This window comes from Gavialis gangeticus, unplaced genomic scaffold (genome assembly GCF_001723915.1).
Source record: "Gavialis gangeticus isolate Ggan-Ray unplaced genomic scaffold, GavGan_comp1, whole genome shotgun sequence".
NCBI lineage: Eukaryota > Metazoa > Chordata > Crocodylia > Gavialidae > Gavialis > Gavialis gangeticus.
This window is the reverse complement of record NW_017729001.1, coordinates 23,545,605-23,570,429: the sequence shown is the minus strand read 5'-3', so window position 1 is coordinate 23,570,429 and position 24,825 is coordinate 23,545,605. Positions and strand designations below refer to the sequence as shown.

Below are 24,825 nucleotides of genomic sequence, written 5' to 3'. Positions count from 1 at the left end.
ACAATACATAAATAACTGCTTATTATTCTACCTCAGCGGTACAGCAAATGCACCCGCAAGCAGCAGTTATTGGCTTTGTTTATGGGCATATTACCTTGGCATCTTATCAAGTTTAGAGTAGTACTATGTCTAAATTCCAAATCTATTAAAGGGTTCCCACCACATTAATGCCCAGATACGATAGTATTTAATGAGGACCTGTCTCAAGCAATTAGAAATATTCAACAAAAAGGTAAGAAAGGCAAATCCAATGCAAATCTATTGGCAAAGAGAGGAGTTAGCTGCCCTAGGCTTTAAATGTGAAATGTAATGGCCTGTGCATACAGGTCAAAGTACAGGATTGAATGGTCCCTTCTGGTTTTAAGTGCTATGACCACAGCTACCCAAGACAAAAAACACACGTACACTACTACTAAATGAGCAATCAGGCTGAATACCTCTGGACAATAGGAAGCTGGCTTTTGGAGTTTGCGATGGGCTCAGATGAAGTTCAGTTTGACTACAAATCCATTTCTTTACCTGTGCCCTATCACTGCCATTTTGCTTCCTTTTCATTTTCTCTACCTACCTTCTGCAGGAGTTCAATTTCCTGCTGTTTTGCATTGAGAACAGCCAAGGCTTGCTCATGCTCCAACTCCAGCTGTTGCCGCCGTTCAGCAGCCTCTCGCATATGCTATTTCAAAGGGAAAAAAAACATATACATTAGGAGAAACAGCTCTTTCTGAAATAAAATGCGTCTACTGCTATGGAGCAAGATACTGATCTCACTGAAAAAACTTACTTTGGTAGCACACTTATGCAAAGCAGATGGAATTTATATTCAGCCAGGCCCAGGGGCAGATGCCCCCTGTGGAAACTGAGGCATGCAATATGACTCTCCATTAACTTCTAGCAATGCATGGACTATGGCTCACAATTAAATGATTCCTATTCCAGCCATGAGAAGGCAGTGTAACTATACAGCCTAGACCCACCCCACATCACACAATCATACAGTACCATGTTAAGTATTTTCACCTTGGGAAAATTTGAGCTTGAGAAAGTCCCTAACTGATTTTTAACCTGGACTCTTGTTTCCTGATTTGCTTCATGAATGTTCATCGCAAAGAAATACTTTGCTTTGGCTACTCTATTATCTGACTACTATTTATTATCACATAGGGGCAAATCCAGGGGGTGTGCCACAGTGCTGTCGCACCCCCTACCCCAGCTGATCTGGGTGCAGAGGAAGCCCCAGAGTTACAGGCTGTAGCTATGTGGGGTGCCAGGTTCAGCAGGGATCAGCAGGGGCGGCACATAAGTTCTTTCTTCCAGCGTCTGCTCCCCGGCCACTGCTCCCCCACAGCTGTCCCTTGCGAGCTGGGAGCAGGCACAGAAAGGAGAACATGCAGAGCACCACTGCTGTCCCCAGCTGAGCCCAGCACCCCGTGTAGGCACATCCCACAGCCCCAGACTGAAGTGTGGTAGCAGTGGCTGTGGGACTCCCCCCCGGCCCAGGTCAGCCAGGGCTAGCAGCAGCCAGGTCAATAGGGAGCTGAGGGAGGCAGCCCCCACCCCTCTTCATGCACTCCTGGTGTCCCCTGCCAACCCACAGACTCCAGCCATGCCTTGCCCCCATTCCCCCATGGTCTGAGGGGCAGTGTGCCTCATCCCCTTTGGAAATCCCGGGTCTGTGCATGTTATCACAGGGGATCCTAGTTTCCCATGATTAAAACAAGTCCATTTTCAGATAAAATAAACCCATAAAAATCCATGTTTTTCCATGGTGAGCCCCCCACCCCCAGCACTGATTGGCTGAGGGGTCCCAACAGGAGCCCTATCCCTTTACTATTGATTGGCCCTTCAGGTGGCCCCATGCTGCACTGATTGGCAGAGAGGGCTGCCACTCATGCAGCCCTGCCCCTTGATGCTGATTGGTGGAGAGGGCGGGGCTCTGTGATGGGCAGCCCTCTCAGCTAATCAGCAGCAGAGGAAGGAGGGGGGTGGCCGCCATCGTGGCTGCTTCCTTGTGTGCCGGCGGCTTTTTCCCCCCAGTGGGCTGCCACAGCGGCCGTGAGAACTGCTGGGTCTGACTGGGGAGCCAGCATTTTATTTTCAATTTCAATTTTAAGTTTTAATTTCTTTTTCCTGGTGATTCTAAAGATTCTCTGTAAAGTTGCAAAGTCCACATTTTTCTGTGTCAAACAGATTTTTAGGATCCCTGGTTATTACATACATGTGGCACAGGTGGATTTGGGTGTTTGGAAATGACCACGGAGTACCGAAAAAGTAGTCTGTTTTTTTAAGAAAAGCTTCAATTAATGATTTAAAGCAATATGAGGCAAGATCACAAACTGGAAAATATCAAGACGCCCTTTACAGATAGTTATCTTTTTCATTAAAGAGTATGATTAAAGTTCAGCTTCATAACATCAGACTTTCCTAACACCATGTGCAATAAATGGAAATAAAATAAAAGATCTGCTCCTAGATTGCAATCTCCTCCCTGTTGCAGCTAATATAAAGACAGAGTTATTTTCCAGAACACACTCAGCGTACAAGCTCAATGCATTACTTATGGCAAGGAGGTTTTATATGAAAACAGATAGGAAATCATGGAAAATTGTGCTGGGAGGGTGGGCAGAAATAGTACTGGGCTGCCATTAGCCATAAGGGGGCTACCATTCACTCAATGTGTATTGCATAAAGAACTTACTCTGACTGGTCCTATGCGTCTTGTTAGCTGAGTTATCATTATGTACTTTACGTGCAATCAAGAGGGGCAACAGAAAAGGGCTGGCTGACCCCCATCTGGAAGCATTTGCTAAAGTGACAGTGGTATGCATCTGCAAAATCCCTTTTGGGTTCTATTCGAGTCCAATTTATTTTTGAGGAACTGGTGAAAAACAGAGACCAAGATCTTCATAAGTCAGCAGTGATTTTGAGCATCTTAAGCCCTTGGCCTCCAACTCAGACACCTTAGGGGCTTCATTTTCAGAGGATGACTACTCCATATTTTCTGAAAATCTGGCCTGAAGGTGTCATAACGTGGGTGCCCAAAACACGAGGCATCTAAACTCACAAGTCAACTTCCAGAACCTGGTTTTTGTTACATTACTTTCAATATGTTAAAATCTCTTCCCTGGATTACATATATGAAAGACACTCTTTTGGGGTTAAATCGGACCATAACTCCATCTCCCAGCATGCAACCGACAGTTCGATTCACTTAGGAATCCACCGGGTCCCAGTAGCAAATGTCAACTTCAGCAACCTGCAAATAAGTCCGCAACGTTTTGCTGCGCTCTGCAGAACTAGCTCTCCTCCTGGTACTTACGTGGCGTAGCTTGGGCGGAAATAAAGGGACAATTCAAAGTGGTGCCCATGCCCAGGTCTATTAAATAGCAGAGCAAGATTTAATATGCCTTTTGCTACCTGGAGGGTATGACTTGGAAGGAGACGGCTGCCTCCTCATTTCCTTACCAGAGGGACTTCGCTGGCACTAGGTATTTGAGTGAATTCAAGCAACGTTAATTAGTCGTTGGAAGAAATCAAAGCTGACAGGAATGCACCTTCATTTGTGGGCTGAGAATTAAGGACAAAAGGGAACTGAGGGACCAGGGCTGGAAGTGGTGGACGAGCGTTTAAACAGAAACCGATTAGAATCACTTCTCTTGCCAATAATAAGCAGCTGCTGAACAGCTTCTCCTGACAACAGTGACAGGCAGTAATTAAAAGCCTTGTTAGTGGTTAAAAGGCCCACAATTCGTGAACAAAAACTGTCTGCCCCTTCCTGTTCCTGGAGGTTGGACCTGGGCAGGCTGTTTACACAGATGCCACTGTTGCTGGAACAATGCGAAGGAGGAGGAGGGCACATGGGCAAGTCATGCCTTTATACACATACATAGGGATCTCAGGTTTTCCCAGCTAGTGCTTTGCATGCTTCAAGTGAATGGCTGCGGGTGAATATGTTGTTCTGAGTACATTACAGAGCAAGTTCATTTTAGTTTAGAGATCCCAGCATGCTGTTTTCAACAGGATTTCATGAGACTCACACTAATAGTAAAGAAGTGGGGGCAAGGAAATCTCCGCTGCAAGGGAGACAGTAGCATTCAAGCTGTATCCCCCCTTTATGGAAGGATAGCCCTGAAATGTCAGGTGCACAGGCACACGGGAGAACTAAAGGCGCTTTCTCTGACCCCAAAAAAAGTCTGAATTTTACATTTCAATGGAGTCAGTTCTCCACTTCTGTGCAGCTACAGACTTCACACCTCCGTGGGTTTTATAAACTTAGCTGGACCTGTTCATGGGAAATACCTATTCATGGGAAGTACCTGCAGTTCTCAGCCTGTGCTTGTAGTCCAGGATTATGAGCCTGATTCTGGTCTCGTTTACACTGGAATAACTTCTTTGACTTAGTAGAGTAACTCCTGTTTTACCCCGGTGTGCGGTCAGATTCTTGACCTCTGGGAGCTGCATTAAATTTCTTATGTTAAGGGCGACATTAGGGCAGAAGGATCCCCGAGCACCTATGGGAATCCTAACCCTGTTAATCTGAAAAACCTGTAATTCTCACACAGATCCAGTGGCTTCACTCTGCTCCCTGAAGATTTAATGGTAGATTTACTGTTCATTACTTTCACAAAAACCTACTTTATCTCATATTCTAGGAAAAGTGATACTTAATATAGAGGTGTCAGATCAAAAGAACAAATTACATGTTGCGATGCAGTGTTTTCCACCTCCTCTCCCCCCCAACACACATTGTCTTTGGTCCAAAGTTTAAATGAGAGTATTTAATACCCTGAAATTCATGGCTTTTAGAGAAAGAAGGGGCAACTAGATTATCTGGTCTGGCCTCAAAGCACCTCAGCCTGCCCTGTTCTACTCAATGCTAAAAGTGGTCCAGCTGCTCATCCCCCACCAATTTTTATCCCCCAACCAAAGTCAATCCACATCTGTTTTGCCCCTTTTTTCCTTGCTGCTACTGGGGTTCTTCATCCAGTTCCCTCAGACCCAAAAAGCAGGGCGGCAAACACTCTTCTTTTATCAGGATGGGAGAGATGAAGAGCAGAGGAGCTCTCCTGTTGATCACAGATGGATATGCAGTGCAGGTTTGCCCTCCTAAACTCATCCTTTCTGTGCTCCCCTGCTGCGAAAACTGGTTCCTGTGGGAGGCATCTCTTATCCTCAAGATCAGAGGCAGGATTCCCATTACAAAGCCTGGGGTGGGGTGCAGAAGCCAGGTACCGCATTCGTCTCTTGGTCCTACATAGCTCTACTTTTGCTTCCTTCGGCACAGGTTGCTTTTGGAGCCCTATTTAAAGAATTTGCAGGGCTGTGCTTCCAAGTAGCCCTACCCCTACTACTGTTGTAGAGGAAGGTGAAACACCCCAGTCTGGCCCCATCCCTCACAAGGGACTCGCTATAGTATATAAGTTTTTGCAGAGGAAAATGGCAGGCTAGATAACTGCGAGCAAACTGTGTTTAAATCCCTGTCTCAGGAGCCAAATTATTTTAACGTTCTGATACGTATAACCCATGGCTGACCTGAACATTGACTTGAACGGCTTTCACATGTTCAAGCTTTGTTTCTGAAAGACAGCTAGGATGTGACACCAAACGGGGTGCAACTTTAATTCACACAAGAACACCGCGATGAAAGGACTCGTCGCCGGCTTTTGCAGACAGTGCGCTGTCACAGTGGACTGAAGGGAAAAAGGCGGCCTAATACAGATCAGGAAAAAAATCCTTATTCCCTGAGAGGGGCTATATTTAGCTTTTCAGCGAGTGACGCTAATTCGGCACATTGCAGCGCCGCCTCCGCAGCTGAGCTAATACAACCTAATATGATAGAAGCACTGCATTTCTTTCTGCGCGTGGAACCCAAACTAAATAAAGTTCTTCACACTCGCTCATAGATGGGAGATATTCTGACCTTGTTTTAAAAACATGGTATTTCCAGGGTAATGCAAGAAGCAAATAAAACTTGGTTAACACTGCCCAGATAGTCTCGAGGTTGAGCGGCACTCAAGAGGTCCCAGAGTTCATTACTTGTATGGTAGTAGCACATAGGAGTCGTGAATCAGGACCCACAGCTATGGCTCTATTTGGACATGCTTGCCCCCAGTCATATCAGTATTGCAATACTTACGTTAAACAAGGAGAAAGCTCTCCCAATCCAGAAAGACTAAGACACTTACACAACATGTCACTGATTTTTTTGGAGGGAGGAGGCAGGAATACGTGCCTTTGTGTCAGATAACCCATTGTGCATTGCTTGGATATGGTCAGAACAAAAAGGTCCCCCAGCCCTCAGCGGCTCCTGCTCCAAGTTTGTAACATGGCATCACTGGTTCTCTACCCTCCCTCACCCTCACTTAGACTTGTCACCTCAATATTACCAGGATGCATCCTTGCCTCTCAATCCAGGGGGATACCTAGATCATCGTGACCAATTTGCCCTCTTGAATTTTGCGTTCGACTCTTCCAGGGTAAAACGTCCTTGCCACCATCGCACTCTACTGCCACTGCTGACATCAACAACAGGATTCCTGCTCCCTCGACCCTCTGCAATTTCTAACCAGAAAATGCTATGAAACGGCTCCCACAATAAACGCGCCCTGTGCGTATTTTGCTGAACTCACTCCCACCTGTAAAAGGTCCCCCAAAATGTGACTGGACAGAGAGGCTGCTTAAACAAAAAATTCACGGTGCCCCCTGAGTGCCACAGACATGGGCCTGAGCATTAATTCCCTGGTAGCGACCTTTGCTTGTCAGCACTAAGTAAAAGTAAAAAGTGAACTTTCGCCCTCGACTACCTCCTTCGTGAGTTCCTAACCTCCTCCATATTTTCATCTGTTAGTCTGAGCATTTATTTGCTGCAAATTATAGCCGAAATGCTTATTTCCACTACAAGGTGTGGAGCAGGGTGGCCATCAAGGTACCTCAAGAATAGAGGACAACTGTACCCATCACCATGAACATCCATGCCTCCTGGGGCTGGGGAGGCATGGCGAGCTCCTGCAGGCAGCGGTGGTGGTGTCGACAAGGTGGGTATGGTGGTGGGGAGTGGGGAGCCCCCGCTGGCAGCCACGGCAGTGTCGGTGGTGGCGGCAGGCTGAGTTGGGAGCTCCCGCAGGCAGCCGTGGCGGTGTCATCGGCAGGCCAAGAGGGGAGCCTCCACAGGGGGCCGCGTCGGAGCGGGGGCAGTGCCCAGCGGCGAAAAATAGAGGACATAAAGGCATCCGGTTTCATATCAATAGAGGACAGAAGACCAGAAAACTGGACTGTCCTCTATAAAGCCAGACAAATGGCCACCCTAGTGGGGAGAGGGGCAAACTACAAAAACCGGGAGGAAATAATGCAATGCAACCTACTACCGATGAGTGACTCCTTGAGGTGATAAAGCTCCTCCACACCAAGTCTCTGCACATGGGTTCACAGGGCTGTGAGCCTGGCTACTGCTAGAGGTCTTCCAGACACCCCAGCATTTAACCTGCAGCTGAGGCTGGGTGCACATAGCAGGGAAGAGAGATTTTTTTAGACACCAAACACCCCAGAAGCAGACTACAAATCTATCTGCAGATGCTCCATGCAGCTCTTGAATACTGTCAAGAGACCAGCCCGCAGAAGATAGTCTTCTATTTTCAGACATCACCGCAAAATATCCTATGTATGGAGTAGAAATCTGCAGACCGCACTCTGTAAGCAATTAGTTTTAATAGCTGCTGAAAGTCATATAATGGAAATAAAAATTCTTCACATCTTTCCTAGTTGTCACTCATCCCAGGCTGATTCTGTAGACAACTGAGCACTTCACAATCTTTGCTCAGAAAAAGGTATTAAAAAGGTTTAGGCATAGGAATAAAGAAACTAAAATGCTCTCTTAATCCATTCCAGTTTGATCCTACCATGTCATGAAAGAGGTGAGCTGCAAAGGAACAATCTGGCGACAGCACTCTAACAATAGCTCAAGGCAGGAAAAAAAAAAAGTGCTTTTAGGTAATCTTAACAATGCTTTCTCTCATCAGTAAGAACATGAACCCCAAGAAATCTCAACAAACTATTTTAACAGGGTATAAAGAGTGACATCAAGAGACAAGGTCAGGTATGTACAGCCAGTTCACCGCTCCACACGTCTGACTCTGACAAAGACAAGACACTGGGAATAAAAAGGCCCTAAAACCAGAGCAGAGACAGCAACAAACAGAAACCTCCGGAGCTGTTTGTCTAGAAGCTAAGAAGCTGCTGTGTGCCATCATATGCTTTTAAAACTTTATATATCCTCAGGGAAAGGCTAATACAAATATGCCACATCTTGATGACTCAATATTTTATTGGAGCCGTGTAAAAGGGGGAAAAAAGAATAAAAAAGTGCTGGAGTCAATTTTGCAGACTGAAAACAGACCTTAAAATAACAGAATTCCCTGAAGAATGAAAACTGCTTCAAAGTTGCAGTGACAGTGTCAAACCCACTGAGATCTGCCGTGGCAGAACAAAACTATCCCGTTGCCCTGTCTCTGACAGTAAGCCAGCCCCGAAACTTCACAGACAACTCTAAAATACCTGCCATTCAAAATAAGAGGTAAGCGTTCAATGCTACAGTATGATATACAAATCTTCCTCATCCCTTCCAGCAACCGACTTCTACCGTGTACATCAAACCTTTTCTTTTTTTCCTCCTTAATGCATCAGTGGATGCTACTCATGTGTATGTTTATCTGTGCTTTGATCTCAGTGTATTTTTTGTCTCTTGAGGTGGCTTGTCCCATGAGTTAACCATGCATTGGATAAAAGAATAGTTCCTCTATTCAAAATCAACTTTGTCAGTCACCCAAATCTTCAGCTCGCCAAGTCTCCCCCAAAAGGCTCACCAAAACCAGTGAACTTTACAGTATGTGCTGAAGGTGAAATGATCAAGCAGGACAAGTCAAGGAGGTCTCCCTGACATCCACCCTTTCCCATTTCAAACAAGAAGGATCCAACTCAAGCTCAATATGAATTGCAACCGGAGCAATACTGAACTGAGTTCAACCAACTGAGAACACAAAGGTCAAGTGTGCATCTTTCTGTTTGGTGCTTCTGGCCTAGGGAGCAAGCGACTGCATAGTCCTTCACCTGCAAGAAAAGTATATGGTCCTCCCCATCAGTGCTTTCCTTTGAAGCCTGTGAAGCTTAACTTGTTTTCCCATCTCCATACCCAAATCCCCAAGTGGCTAATAAGAACTGGTCACACTAAATAGGATAGTCTGGTTCCTTTCTTGGCAGCTAAAAATTCAAATGTGTATTCATGACTATTCAAAAGACAGAAGAAAAGAGGGGGAATAAGTCAGTTGATGAAAGAGAGCTACGTGGGAGAAATCAGAGGAGAGATAAGAGAGGGACACTTGCTGGTTATAACATCTTTAGCAAATGAAGTGTTACAAATTGATTTTACTTTTTAAATGTCAGCCTGAAGTATTCTAGGACCCCATGTTTTTCAAGATGAAGCTACAGGGAATTCAGCTGTAAAAAAGCATTTCACTCATTGAGGAGTACTTGAGATTGGAGAAGCCATGAGCTGGAGGGTAATTGCGTGGTTTACTCAATTGAGTCCCTAGCTTTTCACCTCCAGAGCAACCTCTGAGAACTGTAAATGCCATGTATTTTGAAATGATATTTGTACAAAGCTCAAATGAGATAATTTTAGCCGTAAAAATCTGTCACTAAGGGCACTGCTGGGAGTTAGAGCTGGCTGCAAATAAGAGAGTCCAAGGAGTAGCTGAGTCTCTTGCAGATCTAAATGCAGCTGAATGCCATTGATGGAAGTCCTTCTGGGTATATAATTTTAAAGCTGGCTCTCAAACCTATTGGAGACAACGTAGGAGTAGGAATCAGCAAAACAGCTAATTCGCCATTGCTGAAAAGATGATGGATGGACAACAAACTAAAGGTAGTTATTATCAGAGGGGGAATAAGCATAGTGAGGGGGAAGTTTTCTCACACCGCCCTGGACAACTCAACTCTGTTCTGACTCGGTGTTTCTACCCCTAAAGGAAGTGCCTGCTTTGGTCCATTGCTTACCGATGGTAGGTAAACCATTTCACCTCTGCTTGTTCGTCTCCCCCGCTTACCTTTTGTCCCTCTTGGCAGCAAGTCCTCAGTTAGGTCTGCCATGCATGACTGGGAGTTCAGATGTGAAAGCCTTATTTCTGACAGTCAAATTCTAGTTGCTGTGTACTCTTGACAGTGCTATTGAGACTACTGGAGTATACACATCAATTATAGAGGCAGGTCTAGGTAGTGAAATTCAGAAGTCAGCCTGAACTCCTGAAGATTAAGTCTGCTTAGATACGGCGATCTGGGTTGGTCAGCCATGAAATTCAGATTCAGATAGAAATGTCAACAAAATTCACGCGTGTTCGGATTCAAGGTCCGGGTTCAGTGTCTGCTTTATTAGATTATGGCTGGAGCATTTTTAAATTAAACTACACAGGATGCTGTCAGCACAGAAGTTCTCTTAATTTCCAAGCCCAGCATCTCAGTGGCAGGCGTGTATAAAAATGCCGAAACCTTCCACATAGCAAAAGGAGATATCGCTCTGCCTATGCTCTGCTCCATAGGAGAAAGGTGAAAACAAAACAAGACACTGCTGCTTAGTGGAAATCTAGCCAATCCTAAGAAAAAAACCAGCCAAACATGGGTTGCTTTGAAGGCTCAGGGTTGCAAATTCCACAGAAGATCAATTTATTTCATGTGGGTTTCCAATGGATTTGGGAAGAAAATGGACAACTCGTTCAGCCCCCTACAGTGGGAAAATTAAGTGGGGAGTTCTGTCCAACTCAGATGCAGTATGGAAAGCTTTCTTTCGGTGGTAAGTGAATACTTCCAGACAAAGATGCTGCACCGTATTCAGCTCTAGCGTAGGATAAATGTGCGCTACGTTCCAAAGTTAAGCAACTGAGAGGCAAATATTCCTCAGGTGTCCTTCATGAATTCTGCCCATGTTATTTCCTGTCTTTGCCAAACATATCAATTTATAGATTCATAGATGTTAGGGGCTGGAAGGGACCTTGCAGATCATCGGGTCCAGCCCTCTCCGCTCTAGGCTGGAAGACAACTGGGGTATAGATTCATAGATGGTTAGGGGCTGGAAATGCCCCTGGGTTGCCTTCTGCTCAGCAGTTTTAAGTGCTACAATGTGCGGCAAGCTGTGAAACAAAAGCCAAATCCTGTATATGAAGGTAGGTTTTATAACTCGCATCAAAGTTTTACATTTCATAAACACTGATTTGTTTCACATGTGTTTTCGATGCGTTTCTAACAGTGGAAAGGCCCAGCCAACAACAGTCTGTATTTTGACACTTAACTTGATGAAAAGCAAATTACTGTCAATTCACTTGGAGGAAAGTCTAGTTTTCAGCAGTTTCATGGGCCATGGATTTCCATTCCTTTTCCTTTTTAGCTCTTTTTTCCTCTCTTGGTACTATCTGCCTCTTGAATCAGGGAAGTTCATCCCACACATCTGAGTCTCATATCCATTATAGGAAGAGATCAGGCAAAATGCCCCTGGTGAAATGAGTTTTGGTTTTGGGTCTCAGTCCATGGCAGGTGTGAAATACGGCTTGCAGTAGCATAACACATCATTCAGCAATGTTGGGAAAGTTCTCAGTTTTCTTTTCCCCCAGAAGCCCAGGAAGGAAGCAACGCAAAAAGTAAATTGACTTCCAGCCCTAGAGAAGACATCCCTTCGTGCTTATAGAAAACATGACACTGGTTTAAGGCAGCTGGGAGTCCATCTTACCCCCACACAGGCCTGCAGTTTAATTTTCCTTTTCCATGACCTGAATTTTTTATTTTGCCCCATTAATTGATGTTTGTTCCATTGGTGCAGACTGTTCACTGGCAACTAAAACACTGACTGTCTGCTTCGCAGCAACATGCATAATAGTTAAGTCTCTGCCCCTTGTCTAGTGAGTAACTTCAAAGCTCAGGACTTTGAGATGATTGAGTTTACACAACAGCAAATTTGCCTGATATTCCCATTGTCCTCTGGTTCTGTCAAAGGGAGGTAACCAAGGGCACAGCCCAGGATATATTTACACCAGTGTAAAAAACGAGCATACACAAGGCATACATCCCTACGCTGGTGTAATTTATTCATATTTGGTTGAGAATTACCCTGGGAAAAAATTGGAGCTGCCATCTCCCTAAAATGCATTATGGGGTAGCCAGCTGTTCAAGGCAAAACCAGTTGTTACATGTTCTCTGACACCGAGTGCTATAGTAGTGTACTGTGTCTGGCTATCCCAAGATAGCTCTATGTCTGTCCAATCTGGATTCCAGTGGAATTTACACTAGCGTACAAAATGGATAACATGAGAGTTATCCTTTGAATCCTTTACCGATTCCTATCTGCTAACCTGAGACCTGCTTTTCATATCACACTCAGCATTAAATAAAAGCTCAGGAGTGGGCTTCAGAATGCAGAGAGCAAATGTGCAGCAGCGAGGACGATGATCAGATACAGGTACCCATTTCTATCATCAGAAACATCTCCAAAAGCCCAAACCATCTTCCTCTAAAGTCAAAAGCCCTTTGAGTCTGGCACAAAGAAAATCAGCTACCAAGGCACCGCAAAACCTAATTTTAAATTGGTATCTCTGATAGACAGAACAGACATCAGCTCAAGCTAGTCAGGATTCTTCATAGGGAAAGCTTGTGTGCTCCTCTATTTGTTCTCAAAAGACCTCAGCCCACCGCTTTGTATGTCTGCTTCACCCCTTTCTCAGTGCACCCACCCTTCTTCTATTGCAACTCTCCTTTGCACGCTGCTTCAGCCTGGCCTGGGATTTTACATCCCCAAACAAGCAGCTGTCAACCAAGTTCAGCACTAGGTCACTATTCCACTCTGACTGGCTGGACACAGTCCCTCCAGACTGAAAATCTGCCTGGTATACAAGTCATGTGGACAATGAGATCTCATTTCAAATCCACGGCTATTGGACCACCAGCTGGACTACCAGCCGTGCACCTCCAGCAGTGGTACTTCTGGAGCACCCAATTTTTTATCATTATCTGTACCCTGGGGTTGTGTAACTGTTTAGAGCATGGTTGGCTATTACAGCAACAAGTTGTCTACATCAGTATATAGTACCTACATCTGCCGTCATCCATGACCCAGTCCAAACACTGCTGTGAAGAGGATCACATTCCCAACTCAACACAACCTTTCTCTGCTTCCCTCCACTAACTCCTCCTCCACCCCATCTGACACAAGCTCCTTATCTTTAAGGGCCCTTCTAGCCCTTTCCCTATTAAATTCTGCCCAATCTATCAGACCGAGTAGGAGATAAATTCTCTTGTGCCTTATCTTCATTTTACCCTTAGTTGTGCATGATCCACATTATAATCTGTGACATGCACTGCAAACACTCTGAGACAGAAGTAACTGTCTTTGCTAAATGTCTATGCAGCACCTAGCACAAGGGGGCATAGTTCTTCGTGGATGCTCATAAACACTATTAAAACAGTGACAATACTTGCTGGAAATCTTAAGAAAAACTCAGTACAAACAAAGCCAAACTTATCTTTTCAAGATCTTTCATTTCTTGGCATCTTCCAGAAAAACTTAGGAGCTACTCATTATGACTCTTACATTTAAACAAATTTTTGTTAGTGCAGTGGTATATTATGTTATACATTATATATTCCAGTGCAGTGAAGGACAAAGATAAGAATTAGGGACATGTAAAGGCTAACATCTCCATACAAAATGAGCATGAGAATCACAGTTTGACCCTACATTTGTATCATACAATCTGTGCTTATTTGGGCATATCAAAGTTAATTGCTATAGAGAATACTTAATAGAATATTGTCTTTACACTGCAGATAGGCACGCAGAAGCCGCGTCTACACAAAATGCAGTAGAAAGCATGATGCAACGGTACTGGGCCGCATGAGTCACCCAAAAGCCATCCAGCAATGCTACTGTGCAGTAACTCCACTTACTGGGTAGCACTTGTTTGGATAGGCACACAGAGGCTGCATCTACATGAGATGCTAGCTGTGCAGTCATTACCGTGCAGTCATTTAGTACTTGTTTATACTAAACTTTGTACTTTGATGTGAGCTATACAAGCGGACAGCTAGATGCACAGTCAGCATCTCATGTAGACACAGTCTCTGCATACCTAACCAAACAAGTACTAAAAGACTGGAGTTACCGCACAGTAGCATCGCTTTTAGGTGATGCTGACGGTGCAGTAGCTCATTACTACTGTGCAGTAGCATCGCTTCATGCTTCCTGCCAGGTGACACTACTGCGCAGCTGTGCAGTCAGCGTCTCATGTAGATGTGGCCAGAGATGCTTTAAAAATTAAAAGTGTGGTAATATGCAAATGAAGACAAATCTCAGTGCTGAAGAAATGCACTGTTTCCTTCACTGAAATGGAAGTAATGGTATATGAAGTTATATGTTGCTTAAACAATGTAATGAAATGAGCACTTCATATAACGTTATGCAATAACTTGCCAAGCAGACAGAATAGTGTCCGTAACACACAGTGAAATCCCAGACGGAGAGAATTAAATACGTGATTTAAAATAAAAAGGAGAAGTTGCTAAAGTTTAAAAGAATCATTGAATCATAAAAATTAGGGTTGGAAGGGACCTCAGGAGGTCATGTAGTCCAATCCCCTGCTCGAAGTAGGACCATATCCAACTAGATCATCCCAGCCAAGGCTTTGTCTTGCCTGGTTTTAAAAACCTCCAAGGATGGAGATTCCACCACCTCTCTGGGTAACCTGTTCCAGTGCTTTGCTACCCCTCTAGTGAGAAAGATTTTCCTAATATCTAACTTAAACTTCGCTTGCTGCACCTTGAGGCCATTGCTTCTTGTTCTGTCATCTGCCACCATTGAGAACAGTGCCTGCAGTGAAACCCCTGCATATCCAAGTTCTGTACACCCACAATCTAACTGCAGCATGGATGGCAGCATTGTAAGCCTCTACCCAAAGCATTTCAACCCCAATCTAGAGGAATCACCTCTGAAGCAAAATGTAGTCTCCATAGCTCCTCAGTCCTGGACCTCTGTATTAAGACTTTCAATAGATAGAGAACTAGCACTGTAAAAGGGGGCCCTCCCGCCCACCAATTTCTGTGCTTACTGCCTACCTCGCTCTCCTGCCATGCCTTGATGATACCAAATTATGGTGTTAATTAGGCAGGAGGCTTCCCATTTCCTGCTCCAATGCTAGGGGTGCTATCTGCGGCTATCTCCAAACATCCCCTACACCACAGCCCATGCCTCACAGATGGCATCTAAGATCTTGACATCTCTGGCTCCACACTGGGCCCTATAACTCTCCAATCTGGACCCCAACTAGATCCCTCCTATCAGTTGGCCTACTCCACCCTCATTCTGGGCTGCCTAGCTCTCTGCACTCTTTCCCCTCTCAGGTATGCCCTGCCCCCGCCCCCAAGACCTTTGGCCACACAGGCCCTGGCCTCACCTCCAAGGCCAGTTGGAATCCCACACCCCCAGCTCTGGGCGTCCCTTGTGGTGGGCCTTTTGACCCTTCTGGTCTGGGCCCCAGCATTGACCAGTTGACAGTGCCTCAAGTCAGGCTTCTGAGCATCTAGCCCACACCCTCTAACATGCGCCTGCCTTCTCGGGCCCTATTATGGGGTTATCCACCTGGTTGTGGGAGCTGGAGTTATTAACGCACCCTGACATGCCTTCCCCTGGGGTGGTAACTAGTCTGGCATTTCCTGGGGGCTCCCATGCCACCAGGAGCCCCACCAGGCCACCCATCCCTGGCAGGGTGCAGTTTTAGGTCATGCCCAGGACCAAGAGCCTGCTCCATCCCCATAGCCCCAGTCCATAAACTTTCAAGTTGTTCCTGAGCCTCAGCTCTGCCGGCTAATGTGTCTCTCATGGCTGACAGCGGCAAACTGCTGCTTCACCATATATATATATATATATATATATATATATATATATAGGTTTTCAAAATGGCCGCCGTACTCAAGCACCTGGCTGCTGCCTGCTCCAGTCCTTAAAGTGGCAGACACCAACAGTAGTAGGGGATACAAAATGGATGAAAGTCCGGCCACCCATCCACAAGCAGCTGAAGTGACACCTGCCAGCTTGCTAATTTCTTAAAGTTATAAACAGCTGACTTCTAGCTGTTACCAGCCTAGACAAAATCTGCCTCTATAACAACCCTTCTCCCACTGCCAGTCCCCTAAAGTGAAGTATTTCAGTATTAACCAATTAGTCTTTTTCCAATGCTGCCACTTTGAATTTTCATATATTATATATATATGGTTCCTACATATTTAAATCTCTCAACCAACCACTTACAAAAGCATGCCTAAAATAAAAAATCCCCCAACACTCTATTTCTTCCTTTTTACCTGATGACTTTCTTGGAGCTTCATTATATGTTGGATTTTGTTGCAATACCATCGGGGGAAACTGTAATGAAACTCTCCTTTATCTAATGGTTACCCCCATCCGTAGTCTGCAAAGCATTTAAGCATTTTAAGAATTTAAGATCCAGTTACTTCAGCTGCCTCCTTAAGCTTTTTGTTACACAAGAAGCACGTCTACGTGTGCAATTAATGTGACTGAATAAACTGAGGTAGGTGCAATTTGAACCAGAGTAAACTAATTCCAATGTCACTGTCTACATGTTTGTTTAAGTGCAGTAGTTTACTCCACCATCGGATAGTATCTGTGTCTGATGGGACTATCTGAAGGCATTGTTAATTTGCTTACACCAGCCTAATTGCCATGCATGTGTAGATGGTGATGCTTTATTACACCGTAAATTAGTTTACTATGCAGTAAAGCACATATGTAGATGCTCCTAAGGATGTTGTGCTTAGGTGTTTTACTGGGACACTATTCAAGCACTAGAAAGTGCAGACACCATGTATATTGCTTTTAGCCATCTAGTATCTCCTCTAACATTTGGAATTAAGAACACAGGAGTGGTTTTGAGACATGGAACTATGGGTCATACCTTTAGGACCTGCTCTAAGTTCTCCAGCTTGACTTGGAGCTGGTGTTTCTCCTTCACAGCCAAATCTCGTTCTTTGGTCACTATGATGAGGGTTTCTCTAAGCTGATCATAGTCTGATTTTACCTAAAAAAAAAAAAATAAAAAAAAAGAAGGACAAAACATGAAGTGTGAGAGGTATTACTGCAAGGAAGATAATTAAATGATGGGAAAGCATTTCTGACACAAGTATTCCCCAGAGCTATTCTGCCAAACTTCATCAAATAGAGAAAATATAAAATCAAAATATCTGAAAAAGATATAGAGACAAAATATTGAAACTCAGTAAGGAACTAAAAAAAATAGAACAAAAGGAAATTATGGGCATGCATATATATTATATATGGGCGCACACATGTATACAAACACATATGCATAAATATACTAGTTTGGTAACAGTGTCAAATAATCTGACAACCAAAATTTGCCGGGTCTTAAAGGTAAAAACTGAAAAAGCAAATATAGCAGTAAAGAAAACGTAGTAGTTTTGTTGCACCTCATCTATTTGCTTGTGTGCTCTTAATTTTCGCTCTAACCTCATAAAGAGATCCACTGAAATTACTACAGTGCTAAGCAGGATGGATTCAGGGGCCAGTTTATGCAACACACTTGTTTCAGTGATCTGGACAATGTTTATAAGCAGCATGACCCTGATCCTGCACACTGATTCATATCAGTAATATTATTCATGGTCTATATATTGTAATGAAGCCACTCATTCAAGACATAAACATGTGTTTGCAGGGTCAAAGATTGTATTTGTAAGCACTTAGCACACTGGGTATTTTGTATATAGGTGTCATATGATACTTACTGAACTCTGTCCCTCGTCTAAAGTTGCAGAGATATAAGTATAACAGACCACACAGTGGGCATCGCTGCTGATTTAATCTTTTAGACTTTACTCTAAAGGCATTTTGATTTAAACTAATGTCAACAGGCATGAGCACCCAGAGAGAAGAGTTAACATTTACAATAAAAATGATTTTCTGTTCTGAAAGAAAATGATATAGTCCCATGCAGCAAAATTTCAGTTTCCCTTATAATTTTTATATATCCTTTCCTTTCAAATAATGCTATCAGGAGGTCAAGTTATCCAGTCTAAATTTCTTGTTCGCTTCATCCTGCGTGAGGTTAACAATTTCAGTACAACTAACTTGGAAAAAAGTAAAGGATTACATGGGCCTTCTTACATCCCATGGAGATTTTTATATCAGCAGAGAATTCTTTATCTTTAAATATTTTATGGCTTGAAATATAACGCATGTGTCCAGCAACACAATATTTACAGCATATATCACACCAAGAATTGCAATCTTCAGAATAAAACATCATGAAGAACATTAAAAATGAAAACCCAGTAATAACAAAAAGCCAGATAAATAATACACAGCATTCACATAGTACTTTACAAACCATCCTCTGAGGCAATAAGTCAGCAGAACAAAGGGCCGTTCCAGTCTTAGCATAACAACATTCTGGGCATCTTTTTTCCTTTGCCAAGTGCCAAATCAGAAGCATAATAATGAAAGTGGGATTAGTGGAGGCAGGGTGTGGATGAGTGAAGGATAGGCAGCATGAACCAAAAGGATATAATGTGTAAACTATGACTGTGGGTCAGTCCATTTCTCCTGCACACAAGTTTTTTCTGTTTCATCAATATGGTTGCATTTTTATAACAAAAATGCAAAGGCAGTAAACCATGTCCTACACACGTCCCTTTAGAGAGCGTTTTGGATGTAGTCATTCACATTGGCCCTCGTTAACTGTGAGATTCACTATGGGTCCAACTGAATTTAAACTCTTCCATGTAGCCCTGCTACTTGTCTTCATAGGAGACTTCTCAGGGTGCTATGGAAAGGAAAAGAGGACAGGAAAAATAAACCGAACAAATCTAGTTTTCCACAAGAACTATTGCGGTTATTTTCAACCTCAGGAATACCTTTTCTCCTCCACAGAGATTTTCCCTATACAACTATTTACAGAGTCATTTAAGTAATGGGTTTTTAGAATCTATTCATTTCTGGAAGACTTGGTATTGCATTTCACTACTCACATCACTTCATGTACGTTGTTAAAGAATAATGGGGTGGAAAATAGAGGTGATGAGACATTGCCATCAACAATGGAAGTCTGTTATTGTCTATGATTCTCAGTTAATTTACTAAGGATGAATGAATCATAAAGGTTTTGAGCAAGCTCCAAGAACAAATTAAAGCAGGAACTAAAGTCATCTTTTAATTGTGAAAACTGAATGCACTGGCCTGGAACCAAAGCCATACAAGGGTCATTACCTGAGGCATCCAGGTCTGCCTTTTGAAAACACATGCCAGAAAGAATTATTGAGTGAATGAGTAAAGGAGGAATATACTGCTGGACATGATGAGGATGATACTGCTTGATTAATAAATAGGTTGATTGCTAAAGAGTTGGGAAATGAGGTGAAAAAATATTAGGATGGGGAATCTTGGAAGACAGACTAAGGGGGGACGTGTCTTGGAGAGCAAGGGGGTAGGGAAACTATCAGGAGTGTGAGTTGTGAGGAAGAGAACTCATGATAGCATCTGGTGAATGCTGTCATTGAGCATGCTGTAGTCCTCTCTCATCTGAGTAGCCCTGTTTGAGTCAACAGAACTTCTCACCTGAGGAAGGGTGGATGGCAAACTGACAAATTCAGCGTAAGAGTGTATTTAGCGGAAGAATATACGTGAACACCAAGAATATACTTAAACTCGTGTTAATGTGGACCAGTGGTTGCAGCACTGTAGCAAGATGGTCTCTATTCCCAGCTCCGCCACTGACACACTTGACAAGTCTGGGCAATTAACTTCACCTTCCTGTGCCTCAGTTTTACTTGCCTCTAATATGGGAGCGCTTCCTCTGCAAAGTGCTTTGATCTATGGATACAAAGTGCTATGCAAGCTAGCTATTGTTATTGTCATTTAAATCTCCAGCAGAACCGAATGATATGATGTGCAGGAATACTTTACTCAGTCTTCTCAAGTTCAGTCACAGTCAATTATACAGACATCTAATTTACAGTAATTGTTTTGGAAAATACAAACAGTCTAATTCTCTTTCCCCTTGGATCTGTGCACCTCAATTTCTGGTTTTTACCAGCAGAAACAGGAAAAGCTTCACACCTAAAATACTTATTAGAGAAATTTAAAGTGCTGTCCACTGAAGCACAAGCTTGCTAGCATATTCATTAACTGACCATATTTAATGATAAATCTTATTCCCTTATTTACTCAACATTAGGTTTTAGGATGGGCTTTTAATGTGGAAATGTCCAATTAGCAAAGCATTTGCTAAAGTCTAGTAGCAAAACAATCTGAATACATTGTACAGGGTAGTAAGCAGAGCAGCACTCTGCGTTTCTACTGAAGACTTTTTTTTTCAAGGGGCCAGGGAAGCAGACAGTGCATTTCAAACTCCAAATATAATTTGGAGATATGACTTGGAGGTGTGGCACATACAGAGGTTTTGCTGTCCTCAAAAGAATGAATCTTTCATTCTAGATCTCAAAACAAATTAACCTTATGATTATGCCAATAGACGTTATAGTCTGAATCTACAATATTCTTTGGGCATGTCCATACGTGCCTTTATGCCGGCTTAAATTTCCTGCACAGTAAGCAGGAAAAGGCCAGCATCTACATGTGCAGGCGTTAAGGCGCACTAACACTGTGTGTGGACTCACTTGAGACTAAAGTGAGTCCCAAGTGAATCCACACACACAGTGTTACTGTGCAGTAAGGCGTCTACACATACGTTACTGTGCAGGAACTAATTGGGCGTGAATTTGATACCTTCAAATTTAAGCTCAAGTTGGTGTAAGTCACCATAATTACTGTGCAGTACGGGCATGTACATGAAGACGTGCGCCTGTACTGCACAGTAATTTTGGTTACTGAGCAGTAAATGCACACATGTAGACATGTCCTTTTAGCATATTAAATCTTAAAGAAGTTGTCAGTATATTTTTGCTCTGCAGCTGGGGAAGCAAGTCTCCATATTGTCTTTAGGCACTTGAACAACAATAATAATTACTCTTATTTCTATAGCACCGTCCTCTGAGAATACAGCATCACACAGCATATAACTGTCCTTATATACAGAGGAGTAGCACTCAAGGAGTCTACTGCTCACTTACTATGCTTTATACAAACTAGTCACTAAATGTGAATTTAATGATCTTCTAACAAGCTGCTTAAGAACATATGGGATATACATGAAATTAAATTACAGATAGAACACATCACAGCCCGACTGTGTTCCCAGTGGCAAAGAGACTTGACCTAGATATAGATCAAGAGTAAACAGTTGTAATTTCATGCAAAAACATGGGGAACATTTTGCTCTGTCATGATCACTCAATAAGAACATCAGCCACATCTCTGCTTCCACACTTTACTTACTGCCTACTAAATGCTTCCGTTTTGCCAGCTAGAGATGCCAGGATATTGCTAAAGTCTTACATTTCTCTTAGGGTCACAGGAAAGTAGGGTTGGAAGAGACCTCATGAGGTCATCTAGTTGGTCAAGGCAGGATCATCCCCAGCTAAACCACCCCAGCCATGTCTGTCTAACCTGTTCTTGAAAATTTCCAAAGATGAAGTTTCTATAATTTCTCTGGATAACCTGTTCTGATGCTTGACCATACTAACCATAAAGTTGCTCCTAATCTCCAGCCTAAATTTTCCCTGCTGCAGTTTGAGGCCATTACTCCCAGTTCTGTACTCTACAGTCATAGAAAAATGTCCATCTCCATCCTTTCTGTAATCACCCTTCAGGTATTTGAAGACTGTTATCAACCTCCCCCCTCCCCCCCCACTCCAGTCTTCCCTTCTCCAAATGAAATACCCCTCATCCTTTCAGCATTTCCTCGTAAGTCATACTTCTCAAGTCTCTAATTATTTTTGTTGCTCTCTGCTGGACTCGTTCCAAGTCATCTGCATCCTTTTTGAAGCGTCAGGTCTGGACCAAAATTGTACACAGTACTGTAGGCAATTCCAAGACCATTTCAGGCTAGACATAAGGAAAAACTTCTTTACTGTCTGAGCCCCCAAGGCCTGGAGCACAATGCCGCCAGACGTGGTGCAAGCACCTACTCTGGGACTCCTTCAAGAGTCAATTGGACATTTATCTTGCTGGGATCCTGTGACCCCAGCTGACTTCCTGCCCCTGGGGCAAGGGGCTGGACTCAATCTTCTGAGGTCCCTTCCAGCCCTAGAGTTTATAAAATCTGTGAAATTCCTTCAGTACCCCAGGGTACATCCCATCCAGCCCTGCTGACTTGAAAGCATCTAGCTTCCCCCAAGTAATCCCTAACCTGCCCATCCACCACTCCAGGCTATTTGTCTCTTTCTCTCTCTTTGCTTCTAACTATCATCTGGTAGCTGACCCTCTTTGGTCTCCTATTGTACTTCCCATTCTTCGGTCACATAGGGATAGCTCCTTCTTGTACCCTTAATACAGCCTCCTTAAAGTATAGCCAGCTTTCCTGGACTCCTTTCCCCTTCAGACTTGCCTCCCAGGGAATCCTGCCAACCAGTTCCTGGAGTTTGTTAGTCCCTTTTCTGCAGTCTAGTATCTTTTTTCTGCTTCCTTCCTCTCCTTAGACCCTATCATTTCAAAGTCACTGGATGTGTCTACATGCGTGCTTTAATGTGCACTAGCCTATTTTTCCTGAGCATTAGAGCATCACACCAAAAACTGTGCTAGTATGCTAATGCTCAGTAAAATTAGGCTACTGAGCATTAAGTGTCACTAAAAAAAAGTGTGCACTTTCACTACTGTGCATTAGGGCAGCCTAATGCACATTTAGTTAATAGCTCACAGTAGAGGTACTAAATTTAATGCACAGTGGCAAAAGGACATTAATCATCCAAATTATCTTCCATCTTCACATTCTCAACCAATTCTTCCTTGCTTCTGAGCAGCAAGTTGAGAAAAGCTTAATACTTAATTAAAGAAACTATGGAGTTAATAGAAAAATGCAGCAGCTTATTTAGGTAACTAGTGAAAGAACATTTCCCCTGACACCAAATACAGTTTTCTTACAATGTTATGCTTAGATCAGTAAACTCTTTCTGCAGGTCTCTATTTTATTCTGCCATAGGCACACAGGAAATGCTGAAACTGGATGACTGTACTTGTTATAGCAATAAGGAAACTAAAACTCTCAAGCTTTAATCCCTTACTCCTGTGGACTAGCTAACTTTTCATAACATTGGTATGTTTGAGAAAAGAGCTTGCCATAAAACCACCCAGAAGATGCTGCACAGTTCATTACTGTTTGCACAATATATTTTAGATATATATTTTGAGGATACAGTGTACACACAATCTATCTACCTGTATACAGACAAATCGGTAACTAAACTAGAGCCTAAAATTCAAACACCGTTGCTTAAACTGGATGCAACAATTGTAAGTGTGAAACCCTGCACAGCACCAAGGGTGAACTTCTCTCTCATGCAGAAGTGAGCACCGAAATCAAGCACAATGTAAGTACCCCAGGAGCATTATTTGCTAGGCTTAAATGCTGGATCAGCACTGAGCCGCACTTTGAGCAAAGCTAATTTCAGCCTTTGTGCTGAAGATAGGGGGGGCTTAGAGACTAACTTCTTCTCTTGAAGGCAGTACCCTGCCCTGTGTTCTGCCCGACTTCAGACTAACTCAGATAACCACCTCGGTTCCCTTTGCACTATGCATAAAAAGTCTGTAAATTGGGTCTGTTTGCACATACAGTGCCCTGCTGCATTCATAGATCTCTGTAAATATGCACACATTTTTAGGGGGTTCAGTTTAAGAGCCTGTTTTCCAAACCAAGTGTTGATGGAGTGAAAATAATACACAAAAACACGAATAAAAAGTGGCCTCACTGTGATGTGTGTGTGACTGGTGTAACAAGTATGCTGTAGTTGTACTTTTCCCTTTGAATGCTGACACACAACTGACTGGAACTCTTCTTTGACTCCAATATATAGCAGGTACGTAGAATTTTACACTGGCAAAAGTTCTAGACAAAAGCCCTCCTTGCCCATAAAACAATCATCAGCCCCATTTCACGCTTGGCAAAGCTGAGGCACGCAGGGGATGCATCTACATGTGCGCTTTACTGTGGAGCAGATGAATTAGCTCTGCTGTATAGTGTCACCATCTACATGCACAAAAGTTTCATCATCTACATGCATGCTGGTATTAGGGCATTAACTAACTCTGCCATAAGATACCATCAGGGATAGGATTATCAAATGGTGGAGTCATTTTTTACACTGAAATGCACGTGAAGACTGACAGCCGGGTGTAAATTGTGCCCAGTCAGCCCAGGCAACAGGGGAGCCAGACTCCCGCCTTCCACCTAGCCACACAGCTCCACGCTTTGGGCTCTCTCGTGTCCCAGCCAGCCCCTCTGCCCTCACCCAGGGCCAGGACACCTGTGTCCTGCAGCAGTTCGTGTTCACGTGTAGATGTTGCGCCCAGGAGCAGTATACTGTGGCTCAAACAGCCTTAGAGTTTATTGCATCGTATTAATTGTACATGTAGATGCACCCAGGGTTACTTAAATTACCTAATTGCACACAGCAGGCTAATGGCAAATCTAGGAATAGAAATCAGAGTATATAGTTCTCAGCCCGGTGCTAAGTCCATTAAGCCTTGCCGAATCTTCCCAGCTTCAACGTCCAACATTAGTTTATTTTTCCATCTACTTTTTTTTTTTTTTTTTTTTTTTTTTTTTTTCTCCCCCCCCCCTATAAAGGAAAAAAAAAAAAAAAATTTTTTTTTTT

At 43.4% G+C, this 24,825-nt stretch overlaps 1 protein-coding gene across 12 annotated transcripts in view; it reads right to left on the bottom strand.

Moving 5' to 3' along the window:
* Positions 1-24,825, bottom strand: part of RIMBP2 (RIMS binding protein 2) — a 268,024-nt gene that overhangs the window by 128,765 nt on the left and 114,434 nt on the right. For all 12 annotated transcript variants that reach the window (XM_019507085.1, XM_019507079.1, XM_019507081.1 and 9 more), the window contains exons 3-4: positions 16,995-17,117; positions 569-673 (exon numbers count right to left, since the gene is read on the bottom strand). In XM_019507085.1, the coding sequence (XP_019362630.1) occupies positions 569-670 (102 nt within the window). In that variant the 5' untranslated portion in view covers positions 671-673; positions 16,995-17,117. The remainder of the gene's footprint in view (positions 1-568; positions 674-16,994; positions 17,118-24,825) is intronic.